Source organism: Patagioenas fasciata, chromosome 12 (genome assembly GCF_037038585.1).
Source record: "Patagioenas fasciata isolate bPatFas1 chromosome 12, bPatFas1.hap1, whole genome shotgun sequence".
Taxonomy (NCBI): Eukaryota; Metazoa; Chordata; class Aves; order Columbiformes; family Columbidae; genus Patagioenas; species Patagioenas fasciata.
In genome coordinates, this window is record NC_092531.1 from 12561015 (window position 1) to 12586400 (window position 25386).

General features: G+C 35.5%; 1 protein-coding gene across 6 annotated transcripts in view; it reads left to right on the plus strand.

Moving 5' to 3' along the window:
- Nucleotides 1–25386, plus strand: part of ZNF280D (zinc finger protein 280D) — a 42150-nt gene that overhangs the window by 5153 nt on the left and 11611 nt on the right. For 2 of the 6 annotated variants that reach the window (XR_010652180.2, XM_065847161.2), the window contains exons 3-16: nucleotides 2785–2850; nucleotides 2958–3328; nucleotides 6939–7056; nucleotides 12277–12386; nucleotides 13868–14097; nucleotides 16489–16646; nucleotides 17072–17172; nucleotides 17271–17417; nucleotides 18012–18146; nucleotides 19697–19938; nucleotides 20437–20577; nucleotides 22172–22234; nucleotides 22825–22943; nucleotides 23133–23169. Coding sequence is in view for 5 of the 6 variants with exons in the window: in XM_065847161.2 (XP_065703233.1) it covers nucleotides 2785–2850; nucleotides 2958–3328; nucleotides 6939–7056; nucleotides 12277–12386; nucleotides 13868–14097; nucleotides 16489–16646; nucleotides 17072–17172; nucleotides 17271–17417; nucleotides 18012–18146; nucleotides 19697–19938; nucleotides 20437–20577; nucleotides 22172–22234; nucleotides 22825–22943; nucleotides 23133–23169 (2038 nt within the window). In the remaining variant the exon portion in view is untranslated. The other 4 variants (XM_071813878.1, XM_065847164.2, XM_065847162.2 and 1 more) reach the window with 4 other exon arrangements.

Below are 25386 nucleotides of genomic sequence, written 5' to 3' on the forward strand. Positions count from 1 at the left end.
AGTGAATCTAGTGCTTCTTACACTAGCTTAAAGAAGTGAAAAACTGTGGTTTAAATCTTTATTAGGATTACTGAAGCTGCTCTTAAAGTTCTCTCACCTGACAATAGTTCTTAAGGGTTAGTATTTTTGAATAGTTAAAAAGTATTCTAGATCCTCTTGAAAATTTGAAGAATATTTTGAAATTACTCTGAAGTTTCTTGCAGTTACAAACTTCTAGAAGGACTGAAAAATAGCCTTACTGTTTTCTGGAAGGTCCACAGACTTCTGGGTTGCTTTTGGTCATTCGCAATAGATCATGACATGGAACAACTATTAATGCACTAGGCATATGTTGGAACAACAAATATGCCAAATTTCATTGCAGTTGTTGCAGTAGTCTCCAGACTTTTTGTAGTCATAGAAGATAGAAACAGTTCAGGTGAAAACTATAATTTTGATATGATTCAGCAACTTCAAGAAATTTGGTAAAAGATGGAGACTTAACAATGTATGCATCTTATTCTAGTGCTGTCCATACTCACTCCTGACACAAGTAAAATCATTTATGGTATAACTTTTTACTTTATCTCTTTTCCTTCCTTTTTCTCAACTTTTCTCGTTGTAATCTTCTACTTCACTATCAAAAACAGCTATGGAAGAATGACCTCAGTTCTTCTCTGGCTTGTAAGTAGTACTACCTGGCAGTAGTCAGGCTTCAGTTTGTTACCACTGATAGGCAAGACACAGTGAACTCGACTTTACTTATCACCATTGTTTAGTTTTTACCTGAGAAAATTCCTGTCTGATCAGATGGAAAATTAGATGACAAATAGAGACTCGCATGTAGTTCTCTATTTTTCTGAAAGGTACATTTTCTGCAATACATAGCAGAGCAGTTTTTTTAACCTTTTCCTAACAATGCGATTACCAGTTTTTATACAGGCTGGTGTGGAAAACATGATGGAAATAGTTAAGAAAACCACCTTCGACCTGCTGGCACAGTGTCATGTACAATAAAGCGCATCTTCTGATGTACTGGAGGATTAGTTTGACTGGGATTAAAAGTATTTCACACTTTGTGCCCTTTACCATTTCCTGCAACTACTAATTTTTCCTACAGTTACTGCTAATTTTTCTTGCTTCCTTTTTCATAGTGATACAAACCTGTAATTTGTTGCTACTTTAAAATGTTGTTCTGCATGGTAGCTTTCTTATACTTCAGTGGTGCTTTACCTGAATAAGACAACACTTAGATGGGGCAGGGGAAGGGGCATATCAAGTCTATGATGAATCAGTTGAGTCAGGTAAATCTAGTTTATAATTTCAAATAACTGACTTCTTAAATGTTATTTTTGAAAACAATAAAATCCACCTTTGTGTTTTAGGGTGTGAATTGCGTGTGCACATTGGACTGTCTGAAGCTGAACTTGCTTTGCGAGACATAACTTTTAGGATAGGTTGTTGTGTTTTGTTGTTGTTTTTTGTTTTTTTTTTTTTGTAGGTAGATTAAGGCTTTAGTTTCATTTCACTCTGGAATTCCAATGTGAGGTATAGATTTATTAAAAACCACACAAAAGTATGTGTTAAGCTCAGTTCTGAATTAAGTTAATCCTTACTCATAGTTGGTATTGTGTTGGAGGAAAAATAATATTGCTATTACAGGACGAAATTTTGTCATATCTTAAAAAATGCAGACCTGTTTGGATCTGTTGGTTGCAGCTGCTTTTTTATTAGCATGATCTAAATGCAGGTGACAGGTTGAAAGCTGTGATCTTCTGAGCTCTACTGCTACTAGATTTATTTATCAACCTGAGTAATGTAAACTAATGAGCCATTGCTGGTGGAAACAGCCTTAAGGTTGTCAAACACCATGTGTAGGTACGCTAAGACCTATTGTTTGAGATCCTGATGTAATTTAACCCTAGTTCAAGAAGGTACTTTAAACCTTGTTTGTTAGGTTGGACGATCAATCTAATTTCATATGCATATTTTCACATGTCAGAGCAAGACACTTGACAGCAACATTAACTGAATTGAGAGTCTGGTGTTAGAAAAATATTTTGATTCGATGAATATTTTTGTAACATTCTGGAATGATCAAAAAACACAGACTAAGACATAAAAAGTCAGGGAATGTTGGTGACATTAGTTAGGGGCTAAACATCAAATCTGAGAGATTACATGTGTTTCTAGTGAGCTAGAGCTCTGGTCACAGACTACCATGTAGGATATGTAAGAAAAATCAGTCCTTGTAATGCAGTTCCAACACAACTCCTTTCATTGCTCGTCTGTTGTTTTTTTTTTTTTTCTTTCGCATTGGAAAATGGAGATCGTGAAATCTAAAAACAAGTTTGTAAGTTCTGTATTTTCCGGTAACACGGAGTAAAATTGTGTAGTTACTAGTTTAGAGAAAATGCTTCCTTTAATGTACAGCAATTATTATATTTTGGGAACTTATTATGTGCATGAGAAACAGAAGTGAATAGATGCATTATATCAGCAAAGCTAAGTATTTATTAAATGCTGGTTTTTTGTTTGTACTCTTATTTGTGTGTTCACCTATCTGCAATAAAATAAAACTGAGATTCTTGGATGAAATAGTTTAGCCTAAGAGAAGCAGAATAATGTATCTTAATTTGTACATATAACGCTTTGTTTTTCCAGGTATTTATTTAAGAAATAATATTCTAATTTGTAAGTCAAATCCTCGTTGGCTTAATTAGTGGATATGAATGCAACTTTTAATTTGAAAAGCAATTAAGCTATTAATTTAACTGCAATTAAGATAAATGTAACTTTTGACAGATATATTGAACAGAGTCAACCTCAGCTCATCACGAAGGGGGATACAGAATGGTGCACCCAGTAGAGGTACTTTATTGTCCTAATATGGTAATTAAAACCAAAAAATCCACAACACTTATGAAACATCTGACTGCAAAATTATATAAAGATAACTTTGGAATCCTTTGCAACAGGTACAGTTACTTCATTCAAGACTGAAAGTCACCGTTACGCGACACCTGCCTCCAGCCCTAGTGCCATGCCTGTTTCATCCGTCTTTCATTCTGTATCCAGACTTACATCTAGCTCTGTAGCGGTTCAGCCTTTGTCTGTACCAGTGAATGTTTCAGGAACTTCACAAACACTGCAGAGACCAGTGGCTGGATGTTTATCAACACAGCAGATGCCTGGGTCAAGTTCTGGAATATCGCAGCCTGTTAGCAGACCTGTAACCGTTCCAGCGACGGCACAACCAGTATCAAGAAATATCACGGTTCCTGTAGCGGCTCAACCTATATCCAGGCCAGTGACTACTGTAACAGCACAGCCTGTGATGCTCAATCAGGTAAATTTTTATTACCTTGAATTGTAAAATACTCAAGTGCAATTGCTTTTGAATAAATGAATGGGGAACATACTGACTCAGTCTAGTAATTTGAAGACCCAGACTAGATTATAGACTGTCATTATATAAACTGTAAAGATTATAGGATCATAAGATTGCACTGGCAAATTAAAATATATATTTGAAAATACTGATTTGCAAGAGTCAGAGATGATAGCTTTAGTAACAGTGGAATTGCATTAAATGAAAATCTTAGGCATAAGAGAAATCAATACTGTTTAGGTTACTTTGTTCGGGTTGTGTGGAGAAATAATGGAAATTCTTATTCACTTAATTTTACAGATTTCTCTGCTCCAAGATGAATCTTCCGTATTGATAATTTCTTTTTTAAGTACCTTGTATTTGGTGATTAAAGTAACTGTGGTTTTCCCACCTGATTTTTACAATGTATCTTTTGGGATTTTTGTTTCTTAAGAGAATGCCATATTGGTAGTTCCTTAGATGTTTTTGCTTTTTGATTCGTGTGTCAGTTGTAATGAAGCAGTAGTGTGGCAAGGAGGACTTCAATAACCAGAAGTTGCAGGGTCAGTAGACTAGACAATTCTGCAACATACTTGTTTTGTTTGAAAAGCCCAGGTGAATTATGCACATAGATCATGTATCATAGATCTTCCTGGATTGCCGCAGAACCTCAAAATGATAACGTTAGGGACTCAGGTTAGATGCTGGTTTTGTTGTCTTGGCTCTTGGACATCTGTGAGAGAGATAAAGTGAAGGTTAAAATTTCATATCTGTATAAGGTAAGCTATGATACCTTGATTGAAAATCATTTAAGCTGCAACTCTTTAGACAATGTGCCTATAATACTAGCTATTGTCAGGTTAAAATGAAGCCTGACAGTAGACACCATCCCCACCATCCACACAGAAATATACACCTGCAGTTGTCCTAGCTGTCGGTCTTATGGTATAAATAAAAATCATGCAGCCAGATGTATTCTACATTTGCTTAACGGAGTGTTGGTCTGAATGAACATAGTTAATAAGGCCATTATAACATGAGAATTAGGTGTTCTTCTTAAGACTTGTGGCTAAATCAGTGCTGATGAGGGGTTGTATTTTAAGAAAAAATGCAATGGAGTCGTTGCCTGTCAGCTGGGTAGCTGAATCTCTGGCAAATTCAGTAAGAAACGACTTGTACTTTGCAATTTTGAATCTTCAGCAGTTGATTGGTAGCGTGCGGAGAAAAATTGTGGGCATGTCTGGTGAAGCAGGTTAGCTCAGTTGTCTGTCACTGTATCTCAGAAGGCCAAAAAAAAGATACAAGATATAGGTGGGATATCTGGACAGGTACTTAACTTTGAAGTTAAAATACTGTGACACAAAGATGACTGTAAGGTACAACTAGACACTGTAGCATGACTCCTGTTTGGCTGAACAACCCTCAGAGTGCCTTTGCATTCTTGATCTGGTGCAATATTTTTTAATCTCAGGATATCAAAGTTTGTTGGTTTTTTCTTTTTTTTTTTTTTTTCCCTGTGGGAACTGCTTGCTTTTAATCATTACCTGGGTTGAAACACAAATTTCCTAATGTGTGTCTATAAATTACCTTTTGTCAGTATTTGGTATTCCAGTTTTATCATTGAAATACCCCTTTCCAATCACAGGCTTGATTCACTGACTTCCTGCAAAAGTCTAGGTTTTGTGTTGTTACCACACTACATTAATGCAGTTCCAAAAATTCTGAGGTGAATTTGGCTTCAGTCATACTGTTTACAGGAATTCTAACTTTGTCAGAGCTGCTGTTGTCATATATGATAGCATAGGGCTATCCTCTTCTTTATGGAAGAATTTGTACTTACTGGTAAAGTTTTTGTATTATTCAGGGTTCAGAATGGTCTCCAGTACAGGGAGTACTTCAGATCATGTAGCTGTTACTCATAACAAAGAGCAGAGAAATCTGGTAACTATTTCCACAATTACTCTTGAACGTCTATGTTTGATTTGGTTAGATTGCATTAGGTCACTCACCGAAAGAATGGCTCTTCATTATCATTAAGGTCATGCAGGGTCTTCATTTAAGAGAAGTACAACAAAAAGACAGGATAAGGAGAAGCATCTTCCTTTTTGTTCAAATATTTTCTGGTACTTAGGAGTCCTAAAATGATTATCATATGTGAACTTGTGGACTTGTTTAGACTTCTTTCCATCAAGTTCAGTCAACATGGTGGTAGTTAAAAGTGTGGTAACTTCCACAGGGATGGATGTAGCACAGTTGTGAATGGGAAGCATTTTGTGAGCTTGATCTTTACAGCACGAAGTATTTTGACCTTTGTCTCGTGGATACACTGATGACAAAATCTGTGTGTTTTGGGTATTTTTTGTTTCACAGTACAGCTTGACGAAGTGTAACCAGTTGAATTATTTCAGAGTAGAACGATCAAGTGCCAATATTTTGCTGTTCATATCCTAACGCTGAAATTAAACCTAACTACATAATAACATTTTTCTTAGTTCCTTATTGTTATTGCTAAAAATATTTCACGTTCCAGATTGTTTGTGTTAGGATGAATGGATAATTAAGATTTGAGCATTACTGATGAGCCTTGGAAAGCATATTTCTCCTACCTTACCCTCCAACTTAGAGTATCTGTAAAGAGAACTAAATTTCATGTTTCTTTTTTCTCTGAATTTTACCTATTGAGTGACCAGTGAAGGTGTTAAGTTTTAACAGTTTTCAGTGTCGGAGCCAAGAAATGTGGACTATTTCATTTTTTAGGTTATGTGTAGTACTAAAGTGCAAACCTTTGAAACTGAAGGGTAAGACGACACCTGTACTTGATGATGCTCAAAACTTAGTGTAACAAGCTGCTAATAAATGTGAACTGACTTTTAGGTTAGCTGTGCTTTGAAAAGAGCATTTAATTCTATTATTTCTAGAAGTCCTTATGAAATTACTCTACAAAAAAAAAAAGAAAAAAATATGCTTATTTGATATAATGAATCTGAGTGCCATTTCTGGTCAACGTGATATAGATACACTTGTACTTTCATTAAAGCTTGACTACTTAGTAGAATTTGATTGATTTAATACCATCTTGCTTTGAGAAGCTTCTGCTTGCTGCCAATTTGTGCTTTTGAATTCTATTTTCTGGTCTTTTAAATGCGGCTAGCTGTCACTCGAGTAATGGGCAAATGCTTGAGTTTGGGTTGAAGGAGAAAGTATTAGAAGCTTTTGAAAAACAATTCAAGTATAATTTGAAACATTATCAGACTTTTGCACAAAACCAGTTACAATTGGCAATTCAAATAGGGTTAGTAATATTTCAGAAAACGGACTTTCCCAGGTCTTATGGTCATTTTTACTATTCTGATACACAATTATGGATAAATTAACAACCACTGGTAAGAGTTACAAACTTAGCAAAATGTCAAAAAGAAACTGTTTTGGGGAGATTGTAATTAACTTGATTTACAGCTGGGTACTTATGAGTACTTTTAAGCAATCATATGTTTTTAAAATAAACCCTTGGAAGCATGCAAGTTAAAAAAAAAAAAAAAAACAAAGTTAAACCTCAAATTTCTTTTCCCTCTTGAAAATATCTTATTAGGATTATATTATGGATTCTCCACCAGCTGCACCCGATAATACATCTGGTATACTGTTTGGTGTGAGACAGGACGTCGGAGTTCCACAGTACCAGACTGGGCCAGCAGTGATTGTAACAGGTGTGTATAACAGTAGTAGTTGAGAAGAGAAAGAAACAGCCTAATGTCATTTAACTCTAGTACAGATCTTTGGATTATAACTTTAAATAGGCTTTCTAGGACATAGTATAGCTACTTTTTTCTTCCCCGGTATATAACTCTGTGTAATGTTTAATGAAATAAACTTTGGAGTTTTGTGTTGTCAGACTTTGCTTTTCAGCACATTTGACTGACTCTAATGTCAGCTGTTATTTTCTTACAATGCACATTTAGATGGAACAAAATATTGCCAGATCCACTGTAATTTTTTTGACCGATAAAAGCTCTTTTTCAGTATATCCAGCACTCTTTGACTAGCATGAATAGGAATGGCTGTTAACAAGGGAGGGGCTGTGAACAGTGCCATAAGAACTTCCTCAGTCTGCTGAGTGGCTTCCCTGTGATTATGATCTTATTTTTTGACTGCTATATATAGTTGGATGGGTTCAGAAGGATCCTGTCTGAAAAAGAGGGGAAGAGGAAAAAGTATGTAGTTTGACAACCAGAAAATATGTATATTTTAACTAGCTAAGTAGTGTTTCAGCTGAAGCTATTTAACCTACTTAAAAACAAATGCCTTTTTTGTGTTACAGCTGATGAACAGGTTTGAAGTGTGCAGTGTATTCAGTCTTAAACAGGCTGTGACTTGGGACTTCCCTTCTTTTGTGAAGGATTGCACTATTGTAATAACTGACCAGAACCTTGTAATTCAGTCTGTAAGTTACAGATGACGGTCACTTCTGATTGTTCCATGAGGTTGCAGGTTCAATGAAAGGCTTGACCAGTCATACCAATGAGTTATGTAGAGCAGAGTGACTGCTAGTTTATTCTGCTTGATGTGATGACTTTGCATCTCTAGTGTAGGCATTCACTCCAGATACTTATCAATGAAGGGTTTGTAGCATATTTCCTTGCATGTGTCCAACTGTTCTGTGATCTCATTTTTGTCTTACTGAGTTAAATAGCTTTTTGTAAAGCAAGCAAAGGTTTTATTTCCTGCAAATGGTTCAGTATTTCAGCCCTTGTTCTTCAAAGAACAGGTAATAAAGTTTAATTGCTTATGGGTTTGTGGTTTTGTTTTGTTTTAATTTTGGAGAACTGCTTGCATATTTAAAATTACTTGTTTTAGTCTCTTACCCAGCAAAATTAAATACTTAAAAGCGTCAAGGATTGAAATTCCGAGTGTCTTAAATATACTATACTGAGCCTATGTATATTTCTGTAAAATGGCAATAGCATGTAGATGATAAAAGATTTATAATTGTGGGTTGAAACACAAGTATCTTTATGATTCAGAAGACAAATTAAGGTACACTTCACAACAAGGAAGTGTCTGTATATTTTGTGGTTTTGCTTGCATGGGGATGTCACATAATGGGCTTATGTTCATGTTGTTGATATGTGCCAGTGCCTACTTGCCTATGTTGGTGCTCTGCGTCCTCTAATTTATGTGCAGCACTGTGGGCACAAAACATTCTGAAATATGGTATTTGAAAGCAGAAGCCTTTTGGGAACTGACCTGTGATACTCTGCAGGACAACTTCTCTACATGGATCATTAAAGACATTTTTTTAGATTAATATAGCATAAATATATATTTCTGAAGTCTAAGCAGGGAAATGACAAAGCTGCTAATGGATGCTAACCAGCCATTTTGTTAGGCTGCTAAATAGGTGTTAGTGTTAAGGAAAACAACATTGATAACTCTTATCTGCAGGTTGAATGAGCATTGAGGGTGTATGTAGAACGGTAGTTTGCTTTCTGAGAACATTGTGGGATCATTCTCCCACAAACTGTACCCACTTGGAGGAACCAGAAAAGGCTATAACCAACAGAAGAACTCTTCTGTGGTATTTAGGAGTTGACTGGACTGTGTATGTGCATTCATAGCAGTAGATTGATGGAAGATGTTGGTGAGGAGCAATGCACTAGAGGCCTGAAATAATTTGGCTTTCATGTCCCTATTCTGTTAATCTGATCAGACTGTTACCATGATACATTTAATGCTTTTATTCTAGGTGACCATTTTTATTGTCTTTTGCCATCATTCATGAAATCAGGCCTAGCAGGCACAGATGCACGTAAGTGTTAAGGCTTTTACAGTAGTGTTGTAATGTGTGTTTAGAAAGCTGTCAGCAGAATGATCCTTCATCCAGGTTGTTCCAAATAGTGGGTGTTGCAGAAACCAGCTGCTTAGTTTAACTTTATTACTGTGAACTCACCTTGTCTCAGATTAGTGTGGGTCAAGATGTAAAAAGTAGGCCAAATAAATTCAGGTGCTCATAGTATGATTTACTGAGTTTCAGGTATGGGGCTGTATCTTTTTGCATTTATCCTGTCCTTCTGCAATGGCCTTAGACTATTCAGTCTGAGTTGGATATTGTTTTCTTGACTTCTGTATGGCTTATTCTTTTAGGGAAATGTTAACTGCTTTATGTAGGCTTACCTATCCATTAAAGTTTAGGCATGAATAATGTGTTATTAATGTACTGTGGGGAAAAAAAAAAAGGTTCTTTAAATTAAACCACCCTAGGCTGAATGAGAGTGGTTTTGTATCTAGGCATCCTGCTACTTTTGACGGCAACAGTGTAACTCAGAAAAAAGCCAGGCCTAATGAGGTTGGTGCTGGAAGCAGTTTCAATGTTTCACATACAGTTAGCTCTCCAAAAGTAACACCATTATAAATCAAACGATAGGGTAGATCAAATGGTCTAGCTGTCAATCCGTGTATCTGTTTCATGGAAAAAGCTAGCACTTGTAATGTTCAAGTTGGTCAGCATTATTAAACCTGTTAAGGCAGTGTACATAAGTAAAATCTGTTCTTATGCCTTAAAATAAGAAAAACCTCTCTATGCAAGGATTTATATGCTTTTACAAATTAATACACTCTAGGTTACTACCTATACAAATTTTAGACTTCTGTTGTTTAGTAGGTATGTTTGAATTCTGTAAAGCAATGATTAATTAAGTTTTTTAGTGGCTGTGAAGACAGATGATCAAAACAAATTACCTTATACCCTTAGTTCAGATTTTCAATGTCAAAGAACTGAATAAAGAGTTGAAACTTTATAAAACAACAAACCAGAAAATCAAGGTTGAAAAAATTCTGTGACTGCTGAATTTATCAACTAATTCTGATTAGGTAAAAGGAAGGGGGGAAAAAAAAATCATTGTAGGAATGCCAGGCAAAGCAGCAGGGACTCAGGTTGTGGAGATATTCACAAGTTGAACAAAAACGCCTCCGCAGACACAACGTAAATTATTATGTGATTCTGTACTCAACTATCACAAAGTATTTCACAGTTTCCCCCTTTCTTCTGCAGCCGTGTTTTTGATGCTGTTTAAAATAGTAGTGGGAAACAAGGAGAGGGATCTAAGTTACAAAGAGAGCATGTTCTTTGAAAGACCTTTCTGTCCCTACAAGAAGAGGTAGTCTGGCTGTTTCAGTGTATTAATAATTAGGTGCTTTTTCCTCTTGAGCCAAACAGAGCTTTCCAGGTGATTGTAATAGATGAGGATTTATTTCTGACTTTAAGATATTTCCAGACATGTACTTTCTCTTATAATGTTAAAATGAGGAGCCATGTGCAGTGTGATTCTGTTGTTTGGAATAATTTCATGTTTGGGTTTTTTGCATGTCCTGTTTGCAGCTGGTTTGCTATCAGACTCTTCCCCAGCAGCCAGAAGGAAGTGGCTATAACATGGAATATTGCAGCAAAAAATTTTCCTTACCCTTGTGTTGATAGAACAGATACTGTGCTTCAACCTTATAACGTACAAAAGATAACTTACTAAATACAGTAACAAAGGAGCAGATAGTATTCACTGAGAACCTTATTTTTATGAGTTTGTTTCTAAGCTGTCCCGTGCTAGCACAGCGATTTCTAACCTGTCACTGAATCCAGCACTGAAGCACTGCAGGATATTAGATCTTGCTGCAGAACCCGTTTTCTTCCAGCTCAGTTTACACTTTGCTGTGATGTGTCAAAATGTCTTACAAACAGTAATAGTGAAGACTTGCAGCACTCTTCTGCAGTACTTCTCTCCCTTGGCTGTCCACTCATGTGGAGGACTTTCTGCTTAATTATGATTCTTAGCAGTACTGTTTTCTTCAAGGAAGAATACTATTTGTTCCATGTCTACCTCATGGACTATGCAAGACTATTTTTGTGAAAAAATGTATAAAGCACGGTCATCTCTTAACTCAGATGCTCATCCCCTTGTTAAAAGGTGGGTGTATTTGTGTGTTTATTACATTTTTTCATAGCCCTAGCAGGGTACAGTTGACTCTATAGTTTAGACATTACTTAAAACTATTCCTGTGTTTAACCTCCTCTTCTAAACTACTTAGCATGGACCCCTTCAGATCTGTGAATGACTTAAGAATGCAAGAGAACTTCATCTGGAAAAGTAGTTTTTGCTCTGGTGGTTTTTGGCAGTTGGGAGAAAACTGGAAGCCTGGGTTCATTCATTAAAGTTTTACTTAATGTCAAGTTGTTGGGTTTTTTTTATTTGCTCAAAAGGTAAGAATAATTTTATGTTGATAAGAGAAATACTATATACTTTCATTACTGGGAGAAATTATTGAGAGGATTTATTGTCCATGTTCTCCAAATACATCTTTACTCAACAGGAATGATGCATCTGAATAGGCCTCGGTTTCAACAACTGTCCAGAGGCAAATATTCTCATCACTGAGAACCAGATGGTGAAATTCCTTTCCAGAATCAGTTATCTGAACACTTTTGTGATGATGATTGGGTCCTGGCATAAAACAAGATTTACATCTTTATTTGAGAATTAGAATTCTTCAAACAGAAGCATCAAAAATCTGTCCTATCTGGGGGCTGGTGTGGGACATGGTGCACGGAATTAATCCTTTGTCTCTATCGTGCTGCCTTTAACCCCCTCCGATTTTTTCCTTATTTGTTGCTAAGATTTTATAAAAGTTGTTTATAGGTCTATATCAAACAGAACAAACTCAAACTTGGTTTAGAGGAAAGAAAGGGTAGTTAAAAACGGTTGTTAAACCTTGCTCATGGTTACTGCAGTTACATCAATTATAGTATTTTCATTTGAAATAGCATATTTTGCTAGAATAATAAATAATAATAAATTTAGTATTTTGCTAGAATAGTAAATAATAATAAATTGGGTATTTTGCTTGTGAATGCTGAATCTTATGTATTTTGTATTTCACAGGTTCAAATGCTGCATCAAGCACCATTAAAAATGGAGGACCTTTTCCACGAGCTTGTCCAAAGTGTAATATTCATTTCAATCTTATGGATCCTCTAAAAAATCATATGAAGGTAAAATATTTTGGGGTTGGTAAACCTTATAACGAAGTTATGTGGGCTTTTGTTTGGTTATGAAAGAGTGCTATGTTTTGGTATGAAGATAGTCTGGCTGCTGGCTATGATCAGCCAGAGCCCATAAGCTCAATGTCTTGCAGTCATGGAGAAGAAGAATGGAGTAAGGGAGCTCTACATCTTGCCACTTTTTGCCTTATTTTTACAATGAGTTGAGGCATATTTACTGTCTCTGTTTGATTTGTCTCAGCCACAGCTGTGATTTCTTGAACCATTGGCCAGATTCAGGTGAATTTGAAGTGCCTTTCATAATCGGCAGCCACTTGACCCACATCTGTGCTAAATCACTACTGAAATAAGGATAACAGTGTAAACTTATCTTTTTATGTTGATATGTCATTTGATAGCTGAAAAAGTTGTTCAGCTGAGGGGTGAAACTTAATTTGTAGTTCATACTTAAGAACTGGGATAAACAAAGCTTTCAAAACTAAGCATCACTCAGACTGCTTGTGAAACTACTTGTTATTGTGTCTGGAAACGTTGTTTCCTGGAAAATATTTATTGTTATTTGGCAAAGATTCTTGCAATTCTTGGGCATACGTATTCCATTCCAGGGGCAGAGAGATGGCTTTGAGCTCTATACAGAGTGTGGATAACCCTTGCAAAAAAAAAAAAGGAGTATGAACTACTGTGTAATAGATATCTGTGAGGCTCTGAGTTAACACAGATCATTCTGATTTACTGGGCTTAAGATACTGTAAATGGTAGCTACTGTCCTCTTCAGCTTCAAAACACAATTAAGAAACATACATAATAGTGGAAAACAAAAGAAGAGTTTTATCTTTCTCTAATTGTTATTTGTAGAGAATAGATTTTGCATGGAGTACACCAACCAAATGAAGGAAACATTGAAGAAGTGGATTTACTTAGTATTATTCAATTAAATTTTTAGTTACACTATATGGGGTAAATATACTGAGTTACACTTCCACAGTAGGAAATGAACTCTTTACTAGTAGGCTTACAGTAGTTGTCCTACCCAATAAGAACCATTATTCAGCAAGAGAAACATCCAACATCTCTGAAACATCCAAGTTCTCAGTAAACTTAAGCTTGTCAGGAAAATGCTTGCTGCTTTACTCTTTCTTGTTATAAATGAAGTAGACATTTTTCTAATGAGTAAGGCAACACTGGTATTCTAAATTCTAGCTTAAATTTATCTTAGATGAGCCTATGCGAATCATCCCTTTTCAGGTTTTATAATATATAGTGTCTTGTTACTGAAACAGAACCTAAAGATTAATTGTTATTCAAAATCCATATGTGAATATGAGTAAAGTCTATGTTAGAGAATTGAGCTTTGTGTGTAACTGAAGTTAGTGAGTGGCTTCAGTTTTTAAAATGCTGTTGTCATAAATGCAGTTTGGCAAGAGAGACTGATACCTTTGTCTCTGTCTCTTCTCCTCCCACTTTCCATCCAGTATTGTTGTCCAGATTTGGTAAATAACCTTTGCCCGGGAACAACCATAACAGAATGTTCAAGCACAACAAGCAAGACTGCTGAATCTGAGAAAGGAAAATTGATTATGTTAGTTAATGACTTTTATTATGGGAAACATGAAGGTGACACGCAGCAGGTACAACAGGAACAGAAGACTCATACGACATTTAAGTGCTTCAGTTGTAGGAAAGTTCTCAAAAATAACATAAGGTATTTGAACTCAGTTCTTTAATTTTTTGTTGATCACTTACAGCCCATAGCATTTAGTCCTATGCATTAAAGACTTGTCTCTCTGGAATATAATTTTTTTTCTTACTGAAAACTGATAACTGAACAGAGCTTGAATTAATTTTTATTGTGCATATATGGCCATAATTTAAACTCTTCACAGATAAGAGTACAAATTTTAATGGTTTAGAGTTTTAATTAGAACAGTTGTAGGACTCTCAGGTTAGAAAGGGCAACAGAAGGTATTTTACAATTTGCTATCTGGATTGATGGTGATATCAGTAGATGCGTGTGTTAATTCCCTTTAGGGATGCACAATGACTAATAGTTGGTGCTTTACTTATGTAACATCTGTTACTTTGATGGAATAATTTTACTTCCAAATGCTGCAAAAAACTTCAGTAAGCTGTTTTAATAGGTGGATGAGTTCCTGCCATTGTTCCTTTGGAAGTTAAGGTCATTGCACTTTTTTACACGCGTTCTACAAGGGAAGCTGAAGTAGCAGAATGTAAAACTGAAAAACGGACTATTCCTTCAAAGGACACAGTCTGCAGATAAAAATGGAACATCTTTATGCTAACATTAGACCCATACTATTGAACAAAACAAAAGTTTCATGTGATTACAAACATTAAATTTGCTCTTAATCACTTAGTATGTGTAAATCCTAAGTAAAAGAGTCGGTAATTTCTCTTAAGCAGCTTGAAAATGTTGTATGTAGTTAGACTTGAAAAGAGTTTACCTCATGATTTTATCGTTCCTGTTAGTTACGGTGTTGATCGCCTTGTAATTTGTCTTTTTAAGAGCAATAACCAATGTTTGATACGGGTTGAGAAGGTTTTTGTCTTTATGTACATAGTACTTTTCAAATAAGCTCTTAAATTATGCAATTAATTCTTGCAGTATCATGAAAAGTAGTCTGCAGAAAGAATACTATGTTAAGATAATGGTTTCATTTTAAAAAATATTTTTTTCTCTCTGCATTATATTGGAAACTCTTGGTGCTATGGTGCCTGTGTGTTCCACAACAAGTTATTGAAAATGAGCTCTGATTTTTTTCTTTGAATTTCTCTAGAGTCGACTTTCAGCCATATTAATTTTTACTTTAACTTTGTAGCTGTATTCTGTAGTTCTATATCTTCAGAATTTTTATTCCAAGGTACATTTTACACCTTTAAGCATTTATAGTGGACAAAATAAACACATACTCCCTGTCTATCTGTAGTGGAAGTTTTCTGGACTTCAATTCAGAAAAGCACAAAGTGTTTGATCAGGGTAATCCCCTGCTTCCTTTCAAAGATCTATGGTTGAACACTATTGAAGTAATGTTCTGTTAAGGTAATATGCAGTACTAGTGTCAAATCCTTTCTTCTGCTAACTGAGTATCTTCAGTTAGCTTTCTATTGCTTTCTTTCTTTTTTTTTTTTTTTAAGCAAGCAACTGCGTGTTAGAAGCTTGAGTTCAAAAGACCATTCTCTTTCCTCATTTGTTTTTTCCAGTTCCGAGGTCACCACTTCTGTAACTACATTCCTTTTGTGAGTGGCTGTACTGAAATGAAGTGCATTCAAAGTAGAACAGGTTTTGAAGTTTAGCAGTAGTGGATTGTGCAGCTAACCTGTCCTTGTACTGCTACACTAGTAACTCACCTGCCAACGTTGTCATGGCTGCCTAGACGACTCAACCAGAATAGGTTCCTGCTACAGATAGGTGGACCTGTTAATGCAGAAAAGATGGTAAATTGCAGTAGTGACATACCAAGAATTTTCTGATACTCTTTTGGTTGTCAACTGCACAGTGGCATTCTTTGATAACTGTCCTTCATAATTCACCTTCAGTCCTAAATGCTTTATACAAAGAAAGCTCCTGGCACCTGCCAGTTTTGAATGGAAGCAGTGTCAGAAAAAGCAATAGCATCCTAATTACAGATATGTTGTTGCTACTTCATTGTTTTCAGCAGAGCTAAAGTTATACTTGCTTTAGAATGTAGCTTTGAGACTCTGGTGATGGTGAAGTGCGAACAACTGACCTGTTTGGTTGTTGCCTTTGCTAACTTCCATTTACTTCAAGGCAAGGACTTTGTCTAAGCAAACATGAAAAATGCAATAAATTGCTTAGTCTTCGAACATGTTTCAGGTGCGTGACATGTTCCTTATAACAGTCAGGATTTCTAAGCTTAGAAAGATTATTTCTGGCCTAGTCTTTGTTGCCTTTTTATTACTAATTTTTTAATGAACACTTATTCCTTAGAATTTTTTGAATTTGAGTATCCTTGTAGTGTAAAGTTTCTAAAGAATGCTATACATCTTGCATGTGATGTCATGTATACTGAATGTTAAAGTATAGTTTTTTCCACCTGTTCGGTATCATTTAAAGGTTTATGAACCACATGAAACATCACTTGGAGCTTGAGAAGCAGAGCAGTGAAAGCTGGGAAAGCCACACCACCTGCCAGCACTGTTACCGCCAGTTTCCCACCCCATTCCAGCTGCAGTGCCACATTGAAAGTACACACACGCTTTATGAGTCATCTAGTAAGTTGGATTGTATCACATTGAATCTTTTTGTGACCTAAATTTTTGAGATATTTTCTTTACTTTGTTGGTTTGTAACTTCAGAATAAACCTATTGTACTTTAAGTGTAATAATCTTGTGATTTAATATGAGAGCTGAGCACTTGTTCAATTTATGTTAGAGCAGTGTGTGTAGGAAAAAAAATTAAAATAATTTTGTGGGTTGTTTTTAATTGAAAGCTTGACTGTAAGAATTCATGTCAAGGGCCTTCCACTTCTGCCTTCTTGTAATTGTACAGGGAATTTCTTCTGAAGAGTAAAATAATGATTAGATCGCTTTCCCTTATAGTTTTATACAGTTCACGTATACTTACATATTATAGTTTATCTACTTATGACCCCAAATTAATTTCTACTTGTTTTTCTTGTTTTTCACTTTTTTCTAGCAATTTGTAAAATCTGTGAGTTATCCTTTGAAACAGAGCAAGTTCTTTTGCAGCATATGAAGGACAATCATAAGCCAGGTGAAATGCCGTATGTTTGCCAGGTATCTCAGAGTGACTGTTTTGTATTTAGATTATCTCACCACCCTGTCTATAGTGTCAATAAACTTTTAACAAGAAAGTTAAACTTTTTTTTTTTTAGGTATGTAACTACAGATCCTCAGCTTTTTCAGATGTAGAAACACATTTTAGAACAGTTCATGAAAATACAAAGCATTTGCTATGCCCTTTTTGCCTAAAAGTAATTAAAATCGGAGCACCGTATATGCATCATTATATGAGGCATCAGGTAAGCAGATATTTTCAATCCTTAATGCTAGAAAAATGCTAAATATATATCATGAATCTCTATCTGAAAAAAAAAAAAAAACTTGTATGATTGTTTACTGGATAAGAATAGTTAATAAAATATGGTAGAAGAATTATGACTGCATCTTTTAAAAGGTCTTTAAGAGAATTGTTAGAATTTTTCATGGTTTTGGGTGACAGCAGCTCCCTGTTTAAAAAAATCTCTAAATATAATTGAAAGAATATCTCTGCTACATGGTTTCTTCAGTAAGTTGTAGTCATGCGTTCTACCTTTCTTGAAGTTACTAGCAAACCTTTCACTAGTTCAGGTAGAGAAAAAGATTGTGAAGTATGGTATCTTGTAACTGGTAACCTGATTCCTCCTTCTCCTCATAATGTTACTGCCTTGCATTTTCAAGTGTTTAAATATTCTCTCTTTAATTCCTACACAGTGTCTTGGCTTTGTACAGTATTAGGACTTTGTCCAGTTAATGTTTTAAAAACTGAATGACCATTATGTAGGACAGTCTAGGGTTGCGGTTTTGTTTATTAAGACATTCATGCTTACTATAGATTGTCTTCCATTTTTTAAAAGAAAAAAGGGATCTACCGTTGCACTAAGTGCAGACTGCAATTTTTGACATGCAAAGAAAAAATGGATCACAAGACTCAGCATCACCGAACATTTAGGAAACCCAAACAGTTAGAAGGATTGCCTCCTGGAACAAAGGTAAGTGTTCATACAGGAAAACTAAATGGGACAAAGGCAAAAAAAAGAACAGGATAGAATAGACATAAGTGCTTTTCTCCTTTCTTTTCCAAACGAAAGGCTTTTTTTTTTTCTTCCTCTAAAACTAAAACTCTAAAAAATACTCTTTTTTGCAAGAATTGTCAGGCATAGTTTATGGTTTCTTTTGCTAATGTTTAGGTGTTATTCTCTGTCCCATTCTTCCGTATATGCATATCCCAGTAGTCCAGTCAGTGCTGTTGCTTTCTGGAGCTGTTGGTCAATTTACCCCCTCCCATTTATCCCTTCTTGTGCTAGGACAAAAGGAGATAGTCTGGATGTTATTCTGAGGGATCTGTATCGATTCTTGTGAAGGATTTTCAACCTGTGGAAGGTGGTGGCAAAAAAATCATGTAGAGTCCGAAATCTACTTCTCTATAGACAGTATGTGCCTAAAACTCAGTTCACTTGGTCTTTCGTAGCTCCAGCATTTGAAGGAGAAACAAAGAGCATATAATTTTCTACTAAGCATTTTATGAAGTAAACTTGGGTCCCGTAAGAACAGTTAGGCTATCTTTAAATCATTATTGCATTTCTCAAGAAGGAGCCTCTTACACTAGGATTTTCCAGTAGATTTCAGGACTTCTTACTATAGTTTTTTAATGTAGTGTGAAGATATATCTTCTTTCGGTTGAAAGAAAGAAGAAACTTAACATTTTGATCAACTCCTTACGGTTAGTTTGCTGTAGAATCAGGAAGAGAATATGACTGAAGTTGACGTTGATTGTGTTGCTTGGCAGAATGTAAAGCACTGATTCTCTATTCTGTGGCAAATACCTCAATTTTTCTAAAAAGTTCAGAGTCTTCTTGATTTAAAAAACAAACAAACAAAAAGCTTAGATTAGGTTAAAATTTGTTATTAGTAGACCTCAACAGGATGTAGATAATGAGACTGAAGAGCTTGGAAGCAGATTTAGAAGGAGAGGTGCTTATAATTAAGAGTCATGCTGCAAGTGAAAACTGGAGAACCGAATTTACAGGCAAGACGAGGGAGTGTGATAATGCCAGATGAGAGGTCAGGAACTAGAGTTAGTCCCTAGGGCAATCTGGGATGAGGAGCAAAAATATCTGAAGGAATCACATTGACTAATCGTGAGGCAACAAGACACAAGGCTTTTGTTAAATCCAGGCACCGATGGGATTGTTTGATATTCTTCTTAGCAGGCCTAAATGGCCTCATATTTTTGTGTCTTCTCCACAACTACATTTTTTTGTTTTAAGAAAGCAGGATGTAGCCAGTTGCAGATCTGAAGAGAGCAGGGTGTTTTTTCATGGCTAACTACTTCCACCAAAACAAGAGCCTTTTAAGCATCTATTGAGGTTGTGTTTACTCTAGTCAACAATATTTCATATTTTTCAAAGCAGTCTTTACTGAGGAGTGTTTCTTCTGCTATGATTTTTTTCCTGAAGTGACTTAAACTTTGAGACGAATGGAAATGGGAGTTTAGCAAGCTTAAATCTAAATAGAAAAATTTTTAATTTCATACTTGTAGGTGACTATTCGAGCATCTGTTGGATCTCTTCAATCAGGATCATCAGCTACATCTTCTGTTAGTACAAGCATTTCCATGTTTCAGTTATCACCTAAAGCTAAAAATAAAACCACTAGAAATCATAACAAAACTAATGCAAACAAGTCAAAAGAAAAATCAAAACCAGCTACAGCAAAGAAGCAGAATGCATGGACCAACAGCAAAAAAAAAAAAGTTACAAATACAGCATTGCATAATCTAAGGTAAAATATTATCTTTAAAATGTATTTCAGTATACTTTGGATATAAGTAACTGATCATTTAATTATCTTTCAATATCAAGAAAGTAAAAGCAAGCTGTTCGGGGAATGTGGTGCTTGTATTTACAATTTACTGAGTGTTGCTATCCTTACATTAATAATTTAATGAGTGTTTTATGGACTAGAATATAATTTCATTGATTGAGTTAGCAGGTATTTTTGTCAAAGATTGTAGATGTCTCCCTTTCAATAAGGTGCTAATACAGTGTGTAGCTGAGACATCAAAAAACAGCCAGCAAAACTGGGCAAGAGTGGGATTACATTCTTCCTTTGCAGATACTTCAGAGCTTGTGGGGATTATCAAGGGTGACAGAAAAGCCAAAGGCTCACTTTTTCCCTAATGTAGACAACCTTGCTGCTAACTGAAAGCAACAAGTTTGAAATAGTTATTTCATCCTGAAGTGTTGATATTAACTGTTAACTCTTTCATATTACTGTTAGGTGTCGTTTGGGAGCTCACAAATGCATTGAGTGTTACTCGGAAATAAAAGATTTTGCAAGCCATTTTCCTGCTTATGTCCACTGTAGCTTATGCAGATACAACACTAGCTGTAGTAAAGCCTACGTGAATCACATGATGAGGTAAGAATTCTCAAAAAAATTGTATTGAGTTATCAAATACTTCATGTAAGATGTGTTAAGTGTTTCTATTAGCTGAATTTTGAACTGGGTCATAGGACTAGCGGGGAAATGTGTAAGGTTGAATTTTTATTTTGTAATGAGGGCCCAAACCCTGTGTTCTTGTTTTGACTTCAAAGTCCACTGGTTCAGGCGGTGTTCTGTCTTTGCTTTGGAATTTCTGTGGGATCTTCCTTAATCTTTTTGACCAGACTTAACAAATAATGACTAATTGTTATATGTTCTCTGGGTTTCAGATTGAATACCCCACCTGATTTTGCAAGTGCTGAATGCATACAGCCACAGCTATTGCATACTCAAGTGGATACTTTTTCTTATTCTACTTCTGGTCATCTGTAAAAATAACGTCTCATTTTGCAGGAAGTTTGACACTGATTATGAAGCAATGTAGGGTATTAGTCATGACAGCTGTTAAAAAAGCCTGTTAAGAAAACATGAATTAGTTTTCAGAGCAGTAGAGTTATACTGTTCAATAATTAGGCACAGATCATGTAGCAGTGATGGTAAAGCAAAATTTTGAGAACCCACTTTTTAATCCTGTGCCCTGAACAAGCCAAATATATTGCGGAAAATACAGAATGCGGTTGTCTTCTCAAATACATGTATGTATAAAATGTCTTGGCATTTTTGAGTGCTAGAATTCTTGAATTCATTACCCAGGTCTTTGAAAGCTTTTGTATATATTTTATATGTTGAACAGTTCCTATTAATTTTGATGCTCATCTAAGTCCTAGGCTGAAATATTTTACATGCTTTTATGCATATAACCTATTGGTTACATGCTTTAAAAAAGAATAAAAACTGCTGTGCTTGTACAAGAGAATGTTTACTCTAGAAGGGGACAGGGAGAATCTAAGGTAAACTGTTCCTACTGTTGCCCCTGTTTTCGGTGTTGTCGAATTCAACTACGCAGTAAAACAGCCAGTCTTTTGTCTTCTGTCTCCTTGGTGCACTAATGCTCCCCCTACTTTGACCCCTTGCAGCACCTATCATTGACTTTTTTGGTGAGGAGGAAGGCTGTTAGAGGGAAGGTGTCTTTGCAGTAGCAGCTCCCATACTCAGCTGCTCGCTTTTTGTTTCATATGGGAGTACTGTGTTGGCACTATGAGGTAAATTATGGGTTGTCTGAAAAAGTGATTTATCTCCTTTAAAGTCTTCTCTTTAGAAGTGTGAGTTCAGCAAAGCTTAATTTCTTTCATGGAGCAGTGTACAGCTACAGCCACAGTGCTTCAAGGGCTAAACTACTGATGGACTCAATGTAGCTAATGTTCTTGCAGGACTGTGCCAACAAAGTTAAGCCTTGCCACTCCCAAACTTGTTATTTATAAGAGAGCCAATGTTTTAAGCTAGAACTGAGATTCACAAACCCATAAGCTTTCAGCAATTTTGTGTTTTAGAATAATTCAGGTTAGTAGTTGAGTCTTCTATTTTCATGCCTTCTCATAAGCAAATTGCGGTACCATGTTCAGTCTAGGGGATATGTAGAGTAATATACTCTAGAAAACCAGTCTAAGTAGTAATATTCTCTTATGTTTAGTTTTCACAGTGCTCGTCAAAGTAAAAGATTTTGGATCTATAAGAGGCATTCGGAAGAGCTACGGTAATTCATCTTTTTTCAGTTACAAGTCGTTATTATTTTAATTTCTGATAGTGAATTGATTGGTTAAATGAGATTATAACCTCTTGAATTTCTAGGCTTCCACAATTTAGAAAGAGCAGAGAAATAAAAACATTAAGTCTTCCACTATCTGTTCTGTTCAGTGACAAATATTTGTTATTTGTTGACATTTATTGACATCTTTCCTAGGGCTGAGCAATTTTAAAAAATTTCTATTTCTTTGTTTCTATTTCTTTATTTTCCAGTTTTACATAATGTAAAAAATTGGGGGTGGGGAGGGAAACAAAAACCCAACCAACCAACCAAAACTGAGAAACACATGCTTTGCAGACAAGTATCTGTCTAAAGTGATGTTCTTTGTATTACATTGAGCATGGAGATGCCCTGGTCATTGACTGGTGTTTCCAGGTGCTAGCTACAGTATAAAAACTAAGAATATGTTTTTGTGAGTCATCTCATCTAAAGTTACAGGAAAATTTATTTCTTTCTTTATAGTCTGTCCAGTTGCCATAAATTAATTAAACTGTTTTCACAATCGTATTTATACTTCCTTTTTGGTTTCTCTTCTCTAGAGGTGTTACTGTAGTATGTCTTAACTGTGATTTCCTGACTGATGTTTCTGGCTTAGATAGCATGGCCACACATCTGAGTGAAAGCCACACTCACACTTGCCAAGTTATTATAGAGAAAGGTGAGTACATACAGTGTCTTTTCTATATAGTATACTTGTATAAATACTTACACATGGAGTCTTCGTATTATTGCAGTCCTTTTTTCAGTTGTGTTGTCATTATTTCTATGTACTTGAATTTGAAAGTGAATACTTCTGTATTTCCACATTTTAAAATATTTTAATTAAATCCTTTATTTTTATTTTCAGTTTCTGTAGATATCCCAACTGCTGAACAAGTATCTGAGTAAGTTTTGTTTTACTGCTCCATGTTTATTTCTATTAGTTTAGTGACAGATGGCCAAAGTTTGCGCTTTGAATTTGGATTTCTTTCGAATGTCATAGAATTTGAAAAGCATGGATGAACATAGACCCTTACTTGTGTTTTTTGCATGTTCACAATTACAAGAATGGGGAGATAAAATGACTACCTACTGCAACCAAAATCAAAACCAGGTTTTTGGTCACTTTGGTCAAAGAGACAGCAATAATTTTTGCAATATTAGAACTTCTCAATGCTGGCTTCGAAGTCTAGACATAGTGAGACTGTTATTTCAACTTGCTTTAGTACTAGCTTTATTAAATGAGTGCTTTGTGTTCTTTATGTAATATTAATATGAATGGAAAAAAACCCTTACCTTTATTGCAGTAAGACAGATTCAGACTTAATATTTTTTAAATATTTACAAATTATTTTCAAAATTACATTACTTATATGACAAAGGTATCCTGTTTTGTAGTAACTTTTTAATTCTGACTTCCAAAGAAAAGTTAATAGGATTTCGGCTTTCAGGGTTTTTTAAGGAATTGAAAAAAGAACCTGCAGTATTGTGGAGATCGTGTTGCAGGGTTTACTTGGGGCTTTTTTTAACCTTAGAAGACTGAGACACGCCAAGCCATCTCCGGTTGTCCTGGAACGCTACCTGAAGCTTTACAATGTAGCTTCTTAGCCTACTTATGCCTTAATTGAAGGTGCAGATGTGTGTCAGTTGAATCAAACATTTGAGTTCTCTCTAAACTGTTTCAGAACACAGAAACAAAAATGTCAAATTGATTGCAAAAAAGGCATTTTAAAAGACAGAATGTTTAACCTTGATTTAGTGACAAGGTGCTGTTGAGTCCATCTACCCTATTGCAGGATTCTAAAAGGGATTACACATTCTCATGCATGATGTGAACTCTTCCAACAGAGTGAGAAGTTCTTAGACCTCTAAGCATAAATCAGCCCTTACTCAGTGTTGGGAATATTCCCAATGGGTTGTGTCATAACAATTAAGTATTTTCTTTCTTAGTTTCCGTAAATTGGCCGATAAGAGGAGATACTGGAATAACCTGCTATCTGATCCAAACTTGGACATACTTCTCTTTGGCTATGAGTAATAGTAGAGCAAGATAAATGCTATAAACTTCAAAATTCTACTGTTTAGCATGTGATGCAGTTGAATTGGCGGTCTGAGATAACTAATAGACATTATTAAAAAGAATTGAAGATATTCTGTCAGGAATGAACAGGAGAAGGAAGTTAATTTGGGAAAGCATTCCAAAAAGTCATTTGAAAAATGAAATTTCTGATTTTGGAGCACTGAATATTGAAATTGGACAGAACACTGGAAAGAGTCATCTAGGAGGGTGAGCTACATTCCTTTCATTAATCCAGACTGGCTTGTGTGCTTTAACAGTTTAGATTTCAGCAAAACTCAAACAATAGGGAAAAAAAGTGTTGAGCTGTGATACACCCTTAGCTTTTCTACTTGGAGGTGGTACTAAGTGTTGGGAATTAATACTTGCTGAACTACATGTAAGGAAAGGTTATAGATATATTGAACAGAGGGGAAGAGGTACCATTGTGTCAGGCTGTTGTCAGTACTGCACAAGGATCTAGCTGTCTTGAATAGTATTTTCATATGACATCTCTGTAATATATATTTAAGAATGTTCAATATACAAAGTATATATACAAAGTATATATTACTCAGAAACAGATGGGTGAGCGCTGAAAAGGTGTGGAGTCAAGAATATGTGCAGGTTTGTTTCTGCAAGCTGTTAGATTAGGACAGATGCAGATAACCATTATTTTTGAGAGCTCTGATGTTGGCATAAGATTAGTTACGGGTACCACATGAGGTGATAGAATCTGTAATGGTGCTTTTTGAAACTGTCATGCTTATAGACTTCATTCATTTCAGTAAATCTTGTCCTGTTCTGTATACTAATTTTCGGATACTTTGGACAAGAATATAACATCGCTAAACCTAAGAGCATAAATGTACCTGTGCAGCACATTTTTTGATTCATTATCTACAGTACAGAGTGCACACAAAAATGTTCATCTTTTTGTGGGACTGTTCTTCATGGTACTCTGTGGTTTGCTTTGGAAGAAGAGGAACCTGCAGACAATATTCATAACTTCTGCTGTATAGTTTCTCATGATCTATGAATGTTTTTTCCCATTCTTTAACCCATA